Consider the following 19,931-nt stretch of genomic DNA (forward strand, 5'->3'; position numbering starts at 1 on the left):
CAGGGTAAATTTATATGAAGTTCATTAAATATTATTCAATATAGCTGTGTCCTTGGCAGGAGGCTTTTCTAGTGACAGTAATAAAGGGAGAATAAATCATTGTCAGTGAAGGATGTGGTGGCTGGTATATTCTTGAGGAGCAAAATGAACCGTTAAGAGCTGAAATACAGACCAGGTAAGTGGTTGGCAATGGGTTTTGTCATTTGGTAGTTGTATTTTGGCCACTGTGAGCACAGCTGGCAAGGCTTCTTTCACTTAGTTGCTCAAATGACTGTCACTGCAGACTTTGTTGGCAATGTAAGCAGTAAGACCCAAGACCTGACTGGACTGGAGGGATGTAATTTTCCCTTGTGCATGTCAAAGTGAGGTGAGGAAGATGAAGGATTGCCCACATACTGTCCTCCTCACTGCCGAGGAGAGATCTGTAATTTTGATTTTTAACAGACTCTTTTTTGGAGTTCCTGGAAGTTTCTGGGATGGTATCTGTGGTTTTCTTCTCATTTTAATTCACTGCACTTACGCTAAGAGTCTAACATAATGGTTGTAGTTGTGATTTTTGTCTTTTGACAAGGAGTTTCTGTGCATCATAGTGCAGAATCACAGTGACAAACCAGTGTTGCCCTATGGCCAGACATTTTATTCTGTGCAAGGATGGGCCAAAACCTAATGTGCTCTTACTGATTATGGTGCCTATACAAACAAGTGTTGAAGCCCTTTATATTCTGGAGCATCTTGTCCTGGTCTGGTTCAGATGCTTTAAATCCAGCCAGAGTCCTAATAGTGAGCTGACACGTTAGATGATGATGCCCAGAATCAAGAAAGGAGATCCTTGGTCTGCTTAAATATTGGACAAAAAAGATACATATATGGACATGTGCATGTAACAGACAGCAAAAGGGCTTGACTGACGTTCTGGTCTCTCTACAGGTGCACCTGCGCTCTGCTGAGCGCCTCCGGGAGTTGTGCTGCTCCAACCGAGGCACCTTCATCAAGGTGGGACAGCACCTGGGAGCGCTGGACTACCTCCTGCCTGAGGAGTACACCCGCACCCTCAAGGTGCTGCACAGCCAGGCCCCGCAGAGCACCAGGCAGGAGATTGAGCAAGTTATCCGTGAGGATCTGGGCAAAGAGGTAGGGGCAGCCATAACCTGTGTTGGCTTCTCAGGCCTCAGCAAGCCCTGGACAGCTAAAGGAAGGAAAACAGCAGGTAGAGGAAGGAAAAATGCTGTTTCTCAGTTATAAGAGATACCGAGGGGACATACTTCTTCCTTGCTTATGGGTGAAGGCCATGTGAATTTTCCCCTGTCCATCATTGGGCATTATTGGCAAGCTTTGGTGAGAAGATGATAGAGAACTAAGGGTGTGAAAGGTGCCAGATGAAAATGGCAGGACTCAGCAGAGCACTCTGTATGCCAAGATGAACAGGGTTGCTGGAGGTCAGGATGGAGGGCTGTCTGCCACACTGAGGAGTGGGAGCTGGAGGTATTGATGTTCAGGACAAAGATATATTGGCAGAGCTCTGTGAGGGATGACTACTCTCCCCTGGCTGCAGTAGACCAATTCCAGCTAGCACTGACAGCCCTTTACTTTCTCGAGCCCCTAATTAACCCCCAAAGAAAATAATAGCATAAATCACTTTTGGTGCTGCAGTCAGGTAACGCAGTAGCTCAGGAATCAGTGCCATCATTAACCCTCAGCAGCCCACAGCACTGATATCAGTAGGTAGGCAACTGTGTTCATTAGATATAAGGGAAGTAACCACAGTAAATTACACAGGGTGTTCTGCTACTTTGCATCTTGCTCTTTACAAGATGTCCCCTCACACTCTAGCCTAGGTTGAGGAGAGGCATTTCAAGGATCACAACTGACATGGTAAGGAGGGAAGCAGGAGGCAACAGTGTGCAAAGGTGATGCTAGCTAAAGTGTGCATGAGGGGGAGGAAGATAGAAGGTTGAAGAAGGGAGGCAATGTGTACATCTGTTGTTTCTCATATATAGAGGTTTTGGGGCTGTTTTGGTTCTGCCCTGTCTGACTTGTGTGGTAAGGAGGTGTGTGGGAAACATAAGGGAGGTGAAGTATTTGCACCTATAGGGTATAATATGGGCAGATTTGAATGGGGAGAGTCCGTCTATGTGTTGTTTAAGGGTCTACATATTGTCTAGCCAGGAATGATCATTAATATTTTCCTACAGTTTAATGGCAGGTTAAATGTCAGCCTCAGTCTGCACCATGCCCCCTCTATCAGCATTCCATTGTTGTAGCATGGCTGGTACCAGCTGTGTTTCATAGCTCAGTGTATAGATGGAGTAGAGCAGCCTGGCTGCTGCCTGCAGGCCTCTGCCTCCATGGGCTTCCATGTGGCAATCTCCCTTCCGCAGGAGCTGTGGAAAGCCACCCCAGAGTTAACCCATGTTAAATTGCCACACTAGCCACCTCTGGCACAGTTTGTGCTGTCTCTTAAAGGCTGAAGTAGGTGCTTGGAGGTGGGACCTTTTCTCTCAAGTGTATGTTCAGCTGCCACTGATAATCCCTGGTTTCTTTTTGCCTCTTGGGACTAGAGGAATGCTCCGTGCCTCATTGATTCCCAGTGAAGCAGCTCGAATGCAGTCTCCACAGCAATCTTACCTTGTAGCATTCACTTCCTTCACATGGGCAGTGCTGGGCAATATTTAATTTTAAAGTTACAGGGGGTGGGAGGGTAAAAAAAGGTAGAAATGGGAAGAAAATGATGGAGAGCAAATGGTGCCAAGAGAGCAATGATAAAAGAGATAAATGAAGAGAATAACATGTATAAAAATAAAGGACCTTGTAAAACTGGGCAGTTTTAAAAGCTGATGTAAATGCCCATATTAATAGTTACAAGGTACCAAGTCAAGATATTTAAAACCAGAAAGGATTTGGGAACCAAATGCACCAAAGCTATCATTGCTGGAGCCTAGAGGGTTTAATAGGGTTGCTTCAGGACCAAATTTAATTCCAGTGTAGCTAGATCCTCAGTATATTTTAAATATGATATACTTAGCTGAAATATAGGTGGCAGAGTGGCAAGGTGGAGTATCAGGGCAGAGAAGAGTGTAGAGAGGGATCCTGAAATTTTCCCTCCTAGGGCCAGCATCACATGTGGGAACTTGCAGATGAATTCAAATAGAAGAAGAAATGGCAATGAGGGAACCTTCTCAGGATGCCTAGGCCTAGTCCTGCTGCTCTCAAATTCAGTGGCAAGACTTCCAGTTCTCCCATCAGGCCCAAGTGCAGGGCACTTCAGATGAATCTTAAGTGTAGGCAAGAAGTAACTACATACAGCTTGGATCAGTGCAGAACAAATGGGAGAAAGAGCAACTGGAAATACAGAGATACCTAGGAAGGAATGTGACAAGCTGAAAATTAGGCAAGAGCTTGCAAAAGGGCAGGAAGATCAAAAAAAGCCAATTTCATGTACAGAAGCATTATATTTTCAGTCAATTAGAAATAGTCTGCTTTCTGATGTGACCTACTCCTGTGAATCTTATCACGGGCTTGGATGTTTGACAAATGTTTTGTGGGAAAACTGGCTTAAATGGAGACCATGCCAAAGGGATGGATGTTTGAGCAAAGACAGTGCATTTGTGAGGTGGATTTGTGGCAGTTCAACGTGACTGTCCTCCCCACACAAACTTACTTGATACCCTGCTGTTGGGGGGAATCTCCCATTTTAGGCCAGCATCATGGCTAGGTACTGGGAGTTGCAGCATGTAGCTCTGATGTAAAGGTGAATGGCATGTGTGCTGATTTGACACAGAAGGAGAAGCATCATATATGCTGACTAATGGGTTGTCCTATCCAACCCTATTTTAAGTCCAGGGCTAGTTTGTGTACCTATCAGGGGTCATTGTGATAAAAATAATCAGTAGTGAGCAAATGCTGGGTTTCTAATTTCAGCCACAGTGATTTGGATGAGTAATGGTGGGAGGTGATCATTCTCTTGAGTGTTGTATGCAAGAGGTTGAGGTGGGCGGGGTGGGATTGGCAGGGTAACACAAGTAGTAGCAGTGGGAGAGGTTGCACAAAGAAATCTTTGCTGTAACTCCTGGAAACAATCGCCAGTGAGATCACAGAGCAAGAATTTTTTGGGGACACAGTGGAGATACTGCAGGTTAGGCTTGTTCTGGGTGTATTCCTTGGAGCAGGTGGGAAAAGCTGTGTTCATAAGAATGGGTGTTAAGATCTGAATGAGTCTCTCCTACCTCAGTTTTTATCTTCCTTGCTTGAACAAGGTTCTGAAACTGAAAAGGTCTCAAGCGTGGAAAATGAAAGCAAGCTAAATGTGTATTTTCTCTGCAGAACTATTAATTAACACAGGGAGAGACAGCCAGTTCAGCTAACTGCTAACTCAACAAAGTGCATGCAGAGCCGAGCCAGACAACTTCTGGTGGATGCCACACGTTTAGGGAGAAAGACTGACAAGGAGCTCTGGAAAATAAAACTTTCAGTGTGGGTGCACCTTAAAAACACAAAATCTTTGTGCTTAGAAACTAGAAAAGGTGGAAGAAAATTTGACAGCATTGGAATTAGGGACATTTCCTCCCTCTGGTAGGTTTGTTGGAAAGGACTGTCATGTAGCCACAGGGATACTGGGGAGGTGATGCCACTCTGTTCTGGTTAAGGGCATTTCACAGCATCCCTTGTCGTAGGATGGAGTGGTTGCAGAAGGACTTGTCAGCTTTTACAACCCTGGTCTTTCAAATATCCTTCGTGCCGTTGCAATAGGGCACGAAACAAAGATGTTTGACTCCAGTCAGAAGGCAGTAGAAATCAGAAGGCTTTATTTACAATTCATTCAGCCCTTTTATAACATGCTGAGTTAAGAAGGCATGTTATTGGTCTATAGGACTGACACTTCTCTCATTGGCTAAGTAACAGAAATAGCAAACAACACCTGTTGTTATGGGAAAGGAATATTGCTTACACAAGGTTGTTTTGGGAAAAAGAAAACTGTTGAAAAGTTTCCCTTGGGAAGAGCTAGCAATTCTCAGGCTCAGAAAATATCAGGTCCACATTCGCGCCTTTCTGTTGCCTGGCTCTACTACTGTCCAGTGCATTCCCTAATATGAGTCTCACTTCTCTGCTGCTGCACAGTGCTGTTACAGTTTAAATACTTGTGTACTCTTCTCTATGCCAACACACACTTCTACCTCTTTCTAGTCCCAAAAAACCTTCTTGTATTGCACATCTCAGTAGGCCAGCTCTACTCACTGTATTACTTCTCCTGTGTACATCAGGATGTCACTTTTCAGAGTCTATTGCTCATCAGCTTCCAGCCCGTTCTTACTCATTGGCATTTTTTAGTCAACTTGCTGACCTTTTCCCTAAGACTTCTTATTCTCCCCCTTGATATGTTTGTATACTCCATGATCTACCCAGGTCTTAACTCATGTTGGAAGTAATTTTTCTTAGTGGGAGACACTCCCTTCCTCCCTGTCTGTCACTCTTTCCCTTCAGAAATATCCCAGTGCCTGCTCCTTTCTGGTAGGTTCCTGTTGGGCGGGTTCTCTAGTCATTGTTCCTGTCTCTGGTATGAGGTTGTTTGGGGATTAGGGCAAGGATAAAGTTAGCACCCCCCCAGCTAAGGGCAGTGTCTTTCCCATGTTGATGGGGTGCTTGTGTAGTGCAGCTGCCAGGTGCTCTGTGTCCAGGCTGTTGTTGCTTTGGGAGTGATGGGCTGGTGTAAGGCATGTGACTAGCCATGGGAGTGAGTGTCTCTCCTTGCCTCTTGACTTAGCTTCACATCTAACAATTGCTGAAACTATTGCAGAGAAGTAGAAATGGTTGAAGCTAAACAGTCTCAGGTATTATCAAATGAGGGATCCCAAGAAATCCTGACTGCAAGTATCCATATCTGTGTACATACTTATGCCATTGCTGGTTAGTTTGCTCTGCTCCAGGGAAGGCTGAGGCAAAACAGGCTCCATAGGGAGAGCACACCAGTGCTTGAAAGTTCTGCTTACAATGCTTGCTTTGTTCAAGGATGGGAGAAAGGGCTGGAGAGAGCTCAGATGTCAAGGCTTCTCTGCTGAAGCCAAATCATGTAAAGGGCTTAAACAGATGGAAAGATAGTAATTTGGAAGGATGTCATTCTAGCTCTGCTTTGTGGAAATGCAGGTAATGGGAAGTAGTTTCTAATTGCTTGATTACCCAGCAACTCCAAGGAGACCATCTTTTTCATCCACAGTTAATTGCAGCTTTTACAGGTTATTCAAGCACTATTTTGCCATTCGCAAGAAACCTCCTGCAGCCATACAGTAAAGAAGCTTGTTGATTGAGCAGGGCAGGATACATCAGTGGTTTGACCGTGATTTATAAACAAAGCACGTGTTGTAGAGGAACCTCCTGTGCTGTGATTTGTGAAGGAGGATGCATATCCACAGTGATGTTTGGAGGATTCAGCCTTGGATTCCTGCTGTTGTACCTGGCACAGCCCAGTGCTGTGCAAGTAAGAAACAGATACTCCTTGTCTGAGAACTCGTTGTCCTTGCAGCAAAACCATGGCTAAGAAGAATACTGCCCTTTGTCAAATGTAGAAACTAGACAATATAGAATTTTTGTCAAGTGTCTAAAGGGGAAAATGATGCCTAAAGATCTTTAGCTTTTTATATTTTTTTCACAGATTTGTAGCCTTGTAGATTGCTAATACATGACTGTAGCTCCTAGTACTTTTCCTACCCTTTCCGTCTACATTTTAGAATAAGCTAATCTTCTAACACATTCCCAAAATACTTTTAGTCTTACTTAAGAAAAGGACCACCAACAAGGACATTTTGTTTTCCAACCAGAATCTTAGGAGACACAACAAGAAGTGGGATAGAGAAGCCCCTTTCTATCCAATGTGACCAATTCCAATGGGGCAGTACCCAGGGAAAAATTACCTAACCAACTGCTCTTCTAATTGGACAATACTTAATAGGTATACTAATCAACTAACCCCATAAAAATTGTAGTATTACTGTACCATGTGTGGTTTTTTCCATATTGTGTACCTGAAGGTTTTCAAGTAAAGGTTTGCTATTAAATTATCATTCTAACATTGTTTGGGAAGGTTTGTTCTATTTCCAAGCAACACTTCAAATTGCTCCCTATCTTTGGCTTATGAGTGGTATTCTCCAATTTAGTACTCCAGCTAAAACCAACTGGAGGCACAAAAGGCAAAGATCATGGGTTGAGATAAGAACAATTTACTGGAAACAGCAATGGAATAAGAAAACAAACAATAACAGCAAGAATATTAACAATGAAAGGTATAAGACAGGTAAACAATTTACGTGAAAAGCCCCTGACAATAAACAGTACCTCACTGTTCTGTCCACCACTTTAACTGGATTGGAAGGAACCCCTTCTTCTAAGAGAAGGAGAGTGAAGTGGTATCAAGTAACTTTAGTGTCCTGGCCACACCCCTCCCAGTTACTGCAAAATATTAACCCTGTCCTGATTGGAAGTAGGGCACTCCCAAAGTTCCCCAAGTGTTTTTTTGGGTTAGATACATGAAATATTATTCATCTGTTGTTGAAATGTACCCATATACACCTGGGAATATGGTCACTGCAGTGATCTGCAGTCATGCTGCACCGCCATTTGACAAGGAGGGACAAAAATTGTATGCCCATGTGTACTGCTGTGGGAAAGATGGAGAATGAGACCACATCAAGGTGCTAATCCCCAGTGTAAGAGACTTCCCTGTCGTCATACTGTTAAGATAGTATGAGAAATAGGGGGAAGAGAAAAAATTCTTTTTACTCCTATTTCTGTATGAATTCTTGGTATAGTATGGCAGCCTCAGCTGTGCCAGTGACAGGGAGAGGGATGGACTTGATTCCCTGTCTTCTGGAATTGTTGATGAGCATTTTAAGCTCTGGCGAGACATATGCTTATTACTGATTTGCAGAATGATTCAAGTAATGCTCAGCCTTGTGGGAGAGGAGCTAGGCCTTCAGTAGGCTGTTGGGTATTACACTGCATGTCCTACAGCATCCAAGTTATTCCCAAGGAATTATGAGCCACTTTCTGTAGCTGGCTCCATATGGTGCTCTAGAGAAGATTAATTTACTGTGCTAGATTGCAAGGTCTTCATGTCATAATGAAGGTTGCTGCAGGTTCTGTTATGGCTCCAGAAAGCCTTTTCTCAGGTGGGCAGTGTTGTCTAACCCACCCAGGATGCAGGACACATGCCTGCTTCCTCCAGTGTTGTACAGCCTTGTGATTGAGTACTCTGCCCAAAAGCACTGATGTATGGCACAGTGCACTGTCCCTCTCGTGGTTGCTTGGGGCTGTGGACTGATGCAGAATGGTTTTGCTGAGCACCCAGGTCTCCTGTGGCTTGTGAACCTGGTTCTGTCCTAAAACACCATCTCCAGCAATGCTGTGCTGGGGTGGTCTGTGAAGTCCGTCATTGTTCATTACATCACTAACAGACTCAGGGCAACCAGATCTAGGTCAGCAAGAGCCTTTTTTGCCTGCTATGGGTGTTGTCAGTCACAGGAAATCTCCTTATTCTGCATTAACCTGTGTTACCCACCAGTGTGGAAGCTGAGCTGTGGTGGCCATTGCTCTGACAGTGTTAGGGGCTGGAAAGTGGGATGGGAAGATATGGCCCTTCTCCCACCACTCGGAGTCTCTTGCAGTACACCCGGCACGGCTTCCAAGCAGACGTCAATAGAAACCACATTTTTATTAAAACTGTAATGACGAATAAAAAAACTTCACATTTCTTTCAATAACTTGGGAAATAAAAAAGAGATTTTTATCATTTATGAAAAGGATTTTGGCCATAAAAAGGTAATTTAAAGAGTCTGAGATGGATGGCGAATAGCATTAATGTCACCCAGAACAAATGGTCCTGCATTACTCAACTGAAAGGCACAAGTGCCTGCCTGTGCAGGTCCCGCTGCTGCTGCAGCCTCTGCTGTGCTTGCCCTGCCTTGTCTCTGATAAGAGACCCCAGTCACTGGCAGATCCCAGTGTGGCTGCCTCTGCACCGAGCCCTTGTGTGGGCAGCAGCTGTCCAGAACTGCTGCTCCAAGGGCAGATGGGAAAAGCAGAGAGCTTTAGGTGGCTCAGGAAGTGAACCTTGCTTTGTTTCTTGTTGTTCCTGCTCACTCTGTACGCAAGCTCCAGTGTTACTGACCCTTACTGTCGTGCTGAGGACAGCCTGGTGTGTCCTTACTGCCAGGGGAGCTTTGGAAGAGAGTACTGCCTCTTTCCACGGGTTTTCTCTCCACTCAGAGCTCCTGGGAGAGTTTGGTTGGGTTCTGCTCATGGCAGCCTCTTACTGGGTACTCTAGGCCCCATAGTCTAAGAGAGGGAGGGTTTTGAGTATAGATTAGAGCATAATCTCCTTTGACTTCTTTCAAATTAGTAAGATTTACAGTATAGGAATTTGGATAGTAGATTTTCTGAAGGATTGTTTGGAGGGCCTTTTGTAAGGAAGAGAAAAACTTCGGATCAGAAAGTGCAATGGGGAATGGCCTGGTAGTAGTTCTGAATAGTTCTGAACTGGATGCTTAGTGACGTTTTTTGCCTTCAATTTACAAATTCTTTAGGTGCCTGGGGTGTATGACATACCTGCATGGAATTTGTTGGCTCAGTGTCTGTGCAGACAGTAAGCTGTGTTCAGTAGAATTTTCTCAGAGTTTTGATTACACCTGAAGTGTTACTCTGAAGAAGATACATCTTGGCTGACAGTACGCACGGCAGCTGTGTCAGGCTGTATTCAGTGTCCATGTCCTGCAGAGGTGGTGGATGTGCTGCACAGCAATGCTCGGGCCATTGACAGAAAACACTTCTCAGCATGTGGGTAACCCTTCCAATTCCAAACAATTACTGGAAATTGCAGTCTGCAGCTGGGATTAATAGTCTTCGTTCTTGCATATGGAGACTTTATTTTTTCAAATGTGTATTTCCTTTGCTCAGCAGTCTCCAGGCATTTCTGACACAGCAGGATCTGTGTAGGGGCAGAAACACTGAGCTGTTATGTTGAGGGATTGGCTTCTGTTTCAAAACCCACTGCTGATGCCCTCTGAAATATTCTTGATGCTCTGATCTGTCACAGGCTGGGTTTGCTATGCTTGATTTTTCTCTGAGGGAGTGAAGAATCCTGTCATCTGCCTGCCCAGTGATCTTTTAATGTCCTACTTGATGCTGCCTAGTTATTATCTCCTAATTTCTTTCAGGATTTTACATCTGCACAGTTACTTGGCTCTTGACCCATCAGAAACATGAAAACAGGATGCAGTGAGTCAGGCAACTTATGCCAATAAGTTATTTGTAGATGAAACAAATCACGTAAGATGAAATAAGGAATTACAGGGCCTGACCTTGACATATCTGTATTTTTCTAAAACACAGAATAGTCACACAGAATTTTTATGAATTTATAAGATATACGGTGATCTAATAGGTTTTGTTTTATGGCACTTCTGGGATCTGTCTGACAGGCAGCTCTTGATTCTATGGAAGGATGCTGAGCCATAAAAAACACTTCAACTCTGCCTGCAAGTTTTCTTCCCTGTGAAAAAATTGCTAGGAGCACTGGAAATTTTCCTTGTGAGAAGCGACACACTCAGCATACTTTTATGTTTTGAGGATTGAGGCAAAAATTGGGATCTAAGGTGTCTCAATGTTCTTTGCATCATTAGTGAGCAGTGTGTTTGTTCCTTATAGGCAGACCAGCGTGAGGAAGTTTTCTCACGTTACATTTGTGAACATTAGGCACATTTTACACTTATTTTCTTTAAGCTTTGTAGTATTTAGTTTTACAGGATATATGTAGTTCAGAGCCAAACCTCTGAAGCTGTCTGTGACAACTGAAGAAGTAAACTCACGTGACCTATTGCTTGTGCCAGGAGAGCTCAGCTGAAGCAAATCTACAAGTTTCTCCCTTACAAAGCTCACATAACTACTGCATCTCAAATTGGCAAGTTCTTGGAAAATGCTCTTCAGCACCAATCCTTCCAAATTTCAAATTATTAATAGAAAATTTACATTAGTTAGCTCATTTTGGATAATGAATGGAACTGAGGTGTTATCAGTTGTGCATGGAGAACAAAGCTAATTTTCTCAAGCACCTTATTGGATGTAGCTGATTGGTTTAGGTCTATTAACTGCTATTCCCATTTATCAAGAAAGGCTAGAAGGAGGCTAGAGCAATTAAAATTACCAGGGCTTGTTAAGAGGGGCTATAGTAAAGAAGTCTCTCCATGTAACTTTTCCTGCCTTGCCCTTTGTAAGCTGCTAATGTTTTAGCCCTGGTGGCCAAGAAAACCCATAAGTCAATGCCTCTTCTCCTGGTCCATCTTTTGTCCTTTGGACCCAATCTATTCCTCTTCTATATTTTTTTTTCCTTTTTGTTTGAAAGAGGTATGAGGCTGATTCTTAATGGGATATCCTGGCCAAGGCCTTTGCCAGTCCCTTGCAGCCATTAGAACCAGGTCAGGAATTACAGATTGGCTGCTCCAAGATAAACATTTGAGACAGTGGGTGGTTCTCAGTGAGTGAGCAGGAAGGAATGGAAAAGGTATGGAGCAGAGTGGTTCTGTAGGCATTGTCTCTCTAATTACTGCATATAGCACACTGATTACAATGTGTTGGACTGAGTGTCTCCAGTGACTTAGTATCTTGTACCTGATGAGGGAGAAAGTGCAGCCTGACCCCTCTGGGATACTCCCTCCTGACTTTGCTCTCCTCAGGACATGTCTGAAGTAGATCTTGGTACTTGGCCCCTCTTTGGTGAGGTTAATCTTGGGTTGTAATGAGGTGCTTTTTGAGATGGTTACAATAGATGGAATCCACCAAACTGTTTATCTGCATCCACAGAAGCCCAAATATTTTGAACTATAGGAAACAGAGCTACATACCAGTTAGTATTTAGAGGTCCTGTCCTGCTCCTGTTTCAGAGGCTGACTTTGTTGCTCCATTTTTGAGCTGCATCAGCCTGAGGGAAGGAAGAAAGGCCGTTGGATTCTGGCTTTAAATAGTGGGTTGGTAGATTGCTTGGAAATGCATGTGAATTAATCAAAATTATCTTCCAAGCTTTGTTTCTGTAGCCCACTTTTGTCCTGGTAACAACCGGTAGCAGTACACACTGGGGATGTCAGAGGAGAACTTCCATTCAAGCTGTTTCTTACTGTACCCTGGACTGTCAGCCCTTCCTTTTGCTGTACTTGTCACCCTGCAGTGGCAGCAGCAATGCTAGGCCTGTAAGTGTAGTTGATTTATGTTAACTGTTGAAACAATAATGTTTAATCTGTAAAGTGCTAATCTATTTTTTATGTTGATTATGAATAGGCCAGCTGTGCCTACTTTCCTATTCATAGAGTTTAGTGAACAAACCTATTTCACTGGCTGGGTTTGGAGGGTAATTTACATGAGAGCAGACACTGCTTTAAGGAAAGTAAATCAGCCGGGTTACACCAGTGAAGCAGGGATTTGGCAGCCCTGCACTGAGATCTGGGGGCAAGGAAAAAAACATGGGAGGAAGAGGAGAAAGACAGATAATAAATGAACTGTTGTAGGAGCAAACAGGTCAGAGCAGACATGTGAAAAGCAGGGGAAATATGGTCAGGAAAAGAAAGGAAAAATTGATATTCAGAGGAGAGATTGATGAGAAGGAAACAGGGCAGGATGTGGCTGGTTTAGCATAGGACTCCTCTTTGCAGAGAGCTTGGGACCCCATGGTTTGTATGACTGGTCATTAGGGAGGACCTAATGCATGGTGTCAGTGACACTATTGGCAAAGTCAGTTGTGGATTTAATTTGTTGTGCAGTTGTCTCTTTTGAGGGACTTTAATTGATCTCTGTACATTTTTTCCCCAAGAGTTGGCTGCAAAGGATACAAACTCCAGGGCCCCATCAATTCTACCTCATCTTCTGCTTAGTCCCTGCACCTTGGTCTCTGTGGTGTGGACTGCTGAAGAGCTGTGTCTTTCACATTGGCTTATCTGCCGTGTGTGCTGGTGTTTCAATATCCCATCAAGGCACAGTTAACACCAGTAACTGGCTTATGAGCTTTACATCTTTGGCAGAGCTTTACTACCTTTTAAGTATAATTCTTCTAAAGTAGTGACCTTATTATATCCCTTTCTTGATACGAGTTCAGTTCTGGCAGGGCTGCCCACATCTGCCAGACTGCATGTACTTCCAGGTCCACCTCAGACCCCTACTCCTACTTTCCCGTTCTATTAATCTGGGGCAGTGTTATGTGTCAGTAAGACTTCAGGCCTGCTCGTACCTGTGTGATTATAACCAAAGCCAGAGGAAAGGATATAACTGGGCAGAATCTGTCTGGGACTGGGCTTTGCACTCTGCATGTCATCATTGTACTGTGCCTCTGTTCACCCTGGTGACAGCTGTTGTGTTGTCCAATGCTGTTTCTGTCATTCCTGCTCTTTGTCCCAGGTGATGAAGATCATCAGAGGGCTGGAACACCACTCCTGTGAACACAGGATGAAAGAGTTGAGGTTGTTCAGCCTGGAGGAAGACTGGGGGAGACATCATAGCCCGTTTTAGTACCTAAAGAGAGTCTTTATAAGAGAGCCGGAGAGTAGTGTGGTAGTGATAGGACATGGGGGAATAACTTCAAACTGAAAGATAGGTTTAGGTTAGATATTAGGAAAAAATTCTAATTTTTCTGATTTCTGTGAAGGTTGTGAGGTATTGGAACAGGCTGCCAAGATAAATTGTGTCTTCCCCATTCCTAGATGTGTTTAAAGCCAGCCTGGATGGGGCTTTGAGCAACCTGGTTTAGTGGAAGGTATCACTGCCCATGGCAGGGAGGTTGGAACTAACTGATCTTTAAGGTCCCTTCCAACCCAAACCATTCTATGATACTATAAAACAAAATGCAGTACTGTCCTGCAGTACACACACTGAGGAACCCTCCACTCCTCCTGCACGCCCTGCCTCTGTGCACACACAAGCACTGTCCTGATCCTATTCTTCATTTGCCTCTCTGTGGATAGATTTTACCTACCATTCCCCATATAAGCTGTATACAAATGCCCTGCTCTATGCTTCCTTTTTAACTCTGTGCTCAAGCCTTGGCACAGTTTCACTTCCTAACCAAATCCTTGTACCCGACCTCTTCCAAACATCCCCTCATCACACTCTGTATAGTCACATAAAACTGCCCATACACATTCCCCCCCAACCCCCCTGCCTTGTCTTATACACTTCTTGAAGCCCCCAGGCTTTCAAAGCTGAATCAGAGGCATTTCGGATGAGGCACAGGTGATGTGTGTTCCTGGAGGTTCCCATATATCCTCAGGCTCTGGCAGCTGGTTATTTCTCACAGGACTGCTGCTGTTGTGCAGGCTTACTGCTGACAGGGCCCTTGGAGCATCTCTGCAGTCCTCTGTGAGCCTCCCCCTGCCTGGCTGTGACTAACATGGAGCTTGTTTATTGTGGCTTCTTGACCCTTTCCTACCCAGGTTTTAGCCAGTGCGTGGTGGGGGATGTGTTTATATCTGGAGTCAAAACAGTCTTGGAAGTTCATTTGCTTCTGGGTGTTTTCTTAAATCTAACCACCTTGCCTATGTGCCAACTGGCCCTATCTCTGTGGCATTTCGAGTGAAACTTCATTTTGGTACAGGTAGGAAGTTTTTTACATTGAGAACTACCAATGGCAACAGCTTCCCCAGGGATGTGGCAGAGATCTCGTCACTGGAGGTTTTCAAGATGTTACAATCTCTTCTAGGCTCCCTTTGCCATGAAAAGTTAAACCAGACCATCTTTTGACGTCCCTTCCAGCCAGAGCTGTTCTATGATTTGATGACTCTTTGCGAATGTTCTGTCTTTGCACCAGGCTGCTGGCATCTGTAGGGGTGATAAATCATTTGGGGATATGTCTTCAGCAATTCAGTCAAGGGGTTCATCGTGTTGGGGACCTTCACGTATCTTACTACATGTGTGGCTCAAGAGAAATGGAACTTCGAGGGGATGGGGGACAATTGTCTTTTTTTGACCTGTTATTTGTCATTTCACCAGGCACTTGATGTCTAGTACTAGATTTAGGCCTCTAAATGAGGTCAGTGTTGATGACAAGGTCAAGGCTGCAGGCATACTTGACAAAAAAGTTGGTGACATTCTCTGTTGTGATGAGAAAGGAGATGGAAGGGATGGTTTGACTGAGAAGATTAGGAACTGTGCTTTAACTTTGTTGAATGTGAAGAGAGATATGACTGTCTGAAAAAAGATGACTGAGAAACAGGCTGAAATTGTAGTTTGGCTAGAAGCAGGCTGATGTAGAATACAGAGCCAGAACTACAAGTCAGCAGAAAGGAAGTGGGAATTTTATGTGAGCTATTATCCAGATGCAGTGGTGGGGGTAGAGGTTGTGAGCAGAGCTTTGTGTAACAGCTCCAGAAAGCTGGGAAAGAGATAAGCCAGCTGCTCAGATATACTAAGAGAGTCATTAAAAGAGCAGAAGGCTGAGGAGACTCTTCCCCTTCCTTAGCAGCTCCTGGGATGTTCCTGCTCTGTTAGCACTTTCAGCTCTATTGCTTGGGAGCTGAAGAGCTGCAAAGAACACAGAAAGCCTTGAAGACTTTAATAGAGAGGGGCCAGTACTGCTCTACCTCAGCCATGGAATAAGAATCCCTTTGGGCAGATGCAGTAAAGAGTTGTCTTCTGCTGTGCTTCCACTGTGCACTGGGGTAACAAATGAGACCCTCTGTTAGCAGGGGGAGGAAAGAAAAAAAATGCTTTCAGTTAAAATACAAAAAGATGGCTGGGAGTAGAGTCATTGTGTGCTCTTGAAGGGCTGTGATTCCAGTCTGTCTGAACAACTGACAAGTGTGGTTCCATTCTCACAGACAGGAGAGATGCAGAGGAAGTAATATTTCCCCAAAAAGTCAGAGAGGAAAGAGTGGATTTAATAAGCGTTACTCAACTGGTAGAAAGATAAAAGAGCAAATTAAACAAAGCATTTGTATGTGCAAGGGAAGACCAGGGAAGCATCTGCCCCATAGTCTGCACTGTTGGAGTGAGTAAGTAGATCACAACTCACTATTTTCTTTTTCAGCATGATGGAATGGAAAGCAAACAGGATTATATATGTATACATACATCTTGGCTTTGCTTTGCTTTGGTCTGTGCATTTTGCATAGGCTATAAGGTACTTATGTCATGCAACATAGAGTGCACAGTGACATTGTTTACTGTACACATAAGAGAGACTGTAGCTTTACATCTTCCCTTTCCACACAAGCATAGTTGTTGGTGGAGTCTTGCTTGACCATTAGAATAAGGAAGCACTGGCTGCTGTTGGAGGACAGTCACCGACAGGCTGGGGTGTGGAAATGGTTTAGGGTATCAGGAAAATGACTAGATGCACAAGATGGTATATTCTGAGATGGAAGGAAGTGGGATGCTGAACAGGTCGCAGGTCATTGTGCTAATTAACTGCATCTGGAGACAGAAAATCAGCATTTTCTCAATCTCCACATCAGTGTTAGAGGGACTAGTAATCCCTTTGTTATCACTTGGGAATTCTGAGGAAATAGTTGATTCAGTCATGCAAGGTTCTTCCACCTTCCATCTTCTCCATAGGGAAGTGAACAGGACTTGCAGTTAAAAATTTCGATGTAGCTTCCAACAGCAAAATCTTTCCTTTGGTAATGGACATTTTTGAGAAGTAGAATTTCTTGGAATATAATTCTGCATATGAGGATATAGACATGGGGGAAAGCTCCCTGTGTGGAGTACTTTGACCAGGAATAATGTTTGCACACACATGGATGGATTGGATTGGATTGGATTGGATTGGATTAGATTAGATTAGATTAGATTAGATTAGAAACTTGTTTGGAGACATCCCAGCTTTGCTGATTTTTTTCTCTGATTTCATCTATATGCTTGTGCTACCAAAGTTGTTATGCTAGCCCTGCAGATGATGTCTGGACTCTGCTTTCTTACAATTTAGCTCGATATCTGCCTTACATCAGAAGTATATTGTGCAGTTTCTCTGCTTTCAGAGTGCTTTGTGAAACCAGCATCTGGACAAAGAGCAGCCAAATGAAACTAAATACGAAAGAGGCTGTGGGGAAATGCTGTTGGAAAACCTGTAGAACTCCCAGCTGTTGAAAGCACCTGTGGGTGCTGAGCTAATCTGCTAATTTTAGCGTCCTGTGTCTTTGGAAGGTAGTAGGACATCCAGTAGTTTAATTGGCGAAAGACATTTATCTCCTTGTACCAGCCAGGAGGATGTTCCTGAGCCAGTTATATTCCAGTCTGGCCATGATAATCCTTGCTTTTGTTAGGCTGAATATTGTTTGTTTGTGGGAGCCATGGGTAAGTGGCTCACCTTTTAGAGAGATGGGAGATGAGGTCCAACTCACACACAGAGTCTCAGAGACATACATCTGCTCTGTCTGCTCATTGCTCTTACTGCCTGTTGTAGCTGTCACCACTGAGATCCAGGTTTCGATCTGGCATGAGTGATAGTTTCAGACAGTTCTGCCATGTCTTAAGGATCTGAGTTACTCAGGAAAATAAATGAAGCTTCCATGGTGTGTCTGAGCACAGACTGTTATGCAGGAGTCATCAGGGATGGAATAAAAGGTGCTTTTCCTCAGGGTATAGCTCTGTAACAATTAAAGGTACTATAGCAAGTGAAGTGGACCGATACTGCTGCTGTACAGCTCAATGGATGGATGTGGTGAATACAAGAGTGGCTTCGTGTAGGCTTTTCCGCTGCTTGTCTAGCCAAAAGAGACTATAGAAAAAAGGATTGTAGATGAGCAGAACAGGAAGGAGCCAGGATCCTGGGTATCAGACAATGAGTGAGTGAGTGAGTGAGTGAGCAAATGTTGGTCTCTGGCTGAGGGGGATCAAGGACTCTTCCTTCAGCAGAGTTCATTTTCTGTAACACTAATGGCTTTGTAACTGAAAAATGCTGTTGGTTGGATCCCAGAGAAGATTCTCAGGGTTTTAGCAGGTAGTGGGCTGCAGAGGTCCAAAGTGGTATGAGATAGAAAAAACAGGAAAAAGTGAACTTCACACCCCATCTGAGTCACAACCCCTCTTCTAGAAGAAATTCTGATGGTTGATGGACAGCCCTGATTTTGTACTCTTGTTGTGAAACATTAGCAGTGATTCACCATTGGCAGGTGAAGTGACGTGTTTGTGGCTGTGTGTAGTAACTATTGTATATGTATTATACAGATAGGTTTTTAAAAGCAAAGTTAAAAGTTTGGTCCTTATAAATTAGACAAGGGCAGATTTCTAGCTGTGTTGACAGCCCTAATTCTGCTCATGGAAGCATGAGTGCTGTGACATGGTGTGGCCCAGCATCACATGGGATATCAAGGAGAAACAATGTTACACCGAAGCTCTTCCAAATTCTAGGCAGGCGCCTTATTGCATATCTCCCCCTGAAAAGAACCACCTTACTTTTCCATCCTGTACACTGAAAGATCCAGGGATTTTCTGTATTAAGCCATCAGTAATTGTTTCAGCACATGAGAATATACACATACCTTTACCAACTTTCATTTGGATGCAGCACATACCTCTCTATATAATATGAGCATGTATGTGTAAATGTAATATTAAGACCAGCAAATCCATTGAAAACAAAACCACTATTCTGTATACATCTAAAATATTATTAAAAATACTGAATTAATAAATTCATGTTCTTGACAGATGAATTTAGGAACCATCAATTAAGCTTGGCATTCATTAGGTGGAGAGAAGTCCAATCAGATTTCACTGACTCAACAAAGCCGCCTATAAATTGTGGGCTTTTTTGTTCTGACGTTTGATGAATTATTCTTCATAATCCACTGTCTACTGCGATAAATCTAATCTTTCAGTTTTTGCTGTCTTAATAATTCTCAGAGCAACACTGTGACATTTTGTTTTCGTAGAGGGGATAGAAAGGCTGGGACAATGGAAAAACCCCTCACTTGCTGTCTGGGAAGTATATTGCTCTACACCAAGGTAACATTTTTCTCACAGCTAGAACTCCAGTCTTGCAGACTTGCAGGGATCAGTGAGTCCTTGGCAGCCTGAGCCGTTTTGTGTATCTTGCTGAAAAGATGACCAGCCTAGGATGAGGTTCACATTCCTTAAACCAGGAAGGGCATTCACATTTCTGAGAGCAATAGCGTGCTAGTGTTGATAAAGTGAATTCTAAAAGTTCTGATGCCTTCTGTTGTTAGTGATCGTGCATCTCACTGCTCCCTAAGTTTGTCTTGAACAAACTGCTGACACATGGCCAACATTCATCACAGTGGCAGAGCAGAGCCACCACATCTCATGTAGAACGATGTTATATGGTGTTTGGGCTGGGGAGGGGCTCCATGACTTAGGCTTCTGCTCCAGACTAGCCTTTCTGGAGAGGGAAGAGAACTCAGTGAAGCAGGCAAGTTGAAACCAGGCAGTAATACTCCATCATTTGCTGCAGCACATGGATATAAAAAGGTTGAGATTAAGAGGCAATATATTTCAAAAGAAATTAGCTAGCAAGACATGCACATTTAACTTTTATGGTTTAGAGATTAAGATATCAGGCTGGAACTTGGGATATCTGGGTTAAATCCCAGCTCTGTCAAAGACTTCTCAGAACATGCTAGGCAGGTCATGTAAGGTAATACTTTCAAAAAGGACTCAGGATTTGGGAGCTTAAATCCAATTGATTTCCAGTATCTTCCTAAGTGTTTAAGGACAGGATTCACAAAAACTACTGAGGCATCCTGATGCCCAACATTGTGGCATCAGGTAGTAAGTGCTGCAGTCCTTGGGAAGAGCAGCTGTGCTTTGAGAAAGCAGTTCAGCATGTGAGGAAGGCTGACATCGGGGAACTCCTGGAAAGCATGAGTTTGTGCAGGCCCCATGGTGGCTGTGCACGTCATACCATGGCACTCTAGGCTTAATGTGGTCTCTTGGTGCAACCTCAGCACTAA

The 19,931-nt window shown here is 43.7% G+C and overlaps 1 protein-coding gene across 2 annotated transcripts in view; it reads left to right on the forward strand.

The window, feature by feature from the left end:
* The window catches only part of ADCK1 (aarF domain containing kinase 1), a 75,136-nt gene that overhangs the window by 28,286 nt on the left and 26,919 nt on the right, over positions 1-19,931 (forward strand). For both annotated transcript variants that reach the window (XM_066188588.1, XM_066188587.1), the window contains exon 4: positions 928-1,131. In XM_066188588.1, the coding sequence (XP_066044685.1) occupies positions 928-1,131 (204 nt within the window). The remainder of the gene's footprint in view (positions 1-927; positions 1,132-19,931) is intronic.

Source organism: Chamaea fasciata, unplaced genomic scaffold (genome assembly GCF_029207755.1).
Source record: "Chamaea fasciata isolate MVZ Bird 193981 ecotype frontalis unplaced genomic scaffold, bChaFas1.0.hap1 SCAF_7, whole genome shotgun sequence".
NCBI lineage: Eukaryota > Metazoa > Chordata > Aves > Passeriformes > Sylviidae > Chamaea > Chamaea fasciata.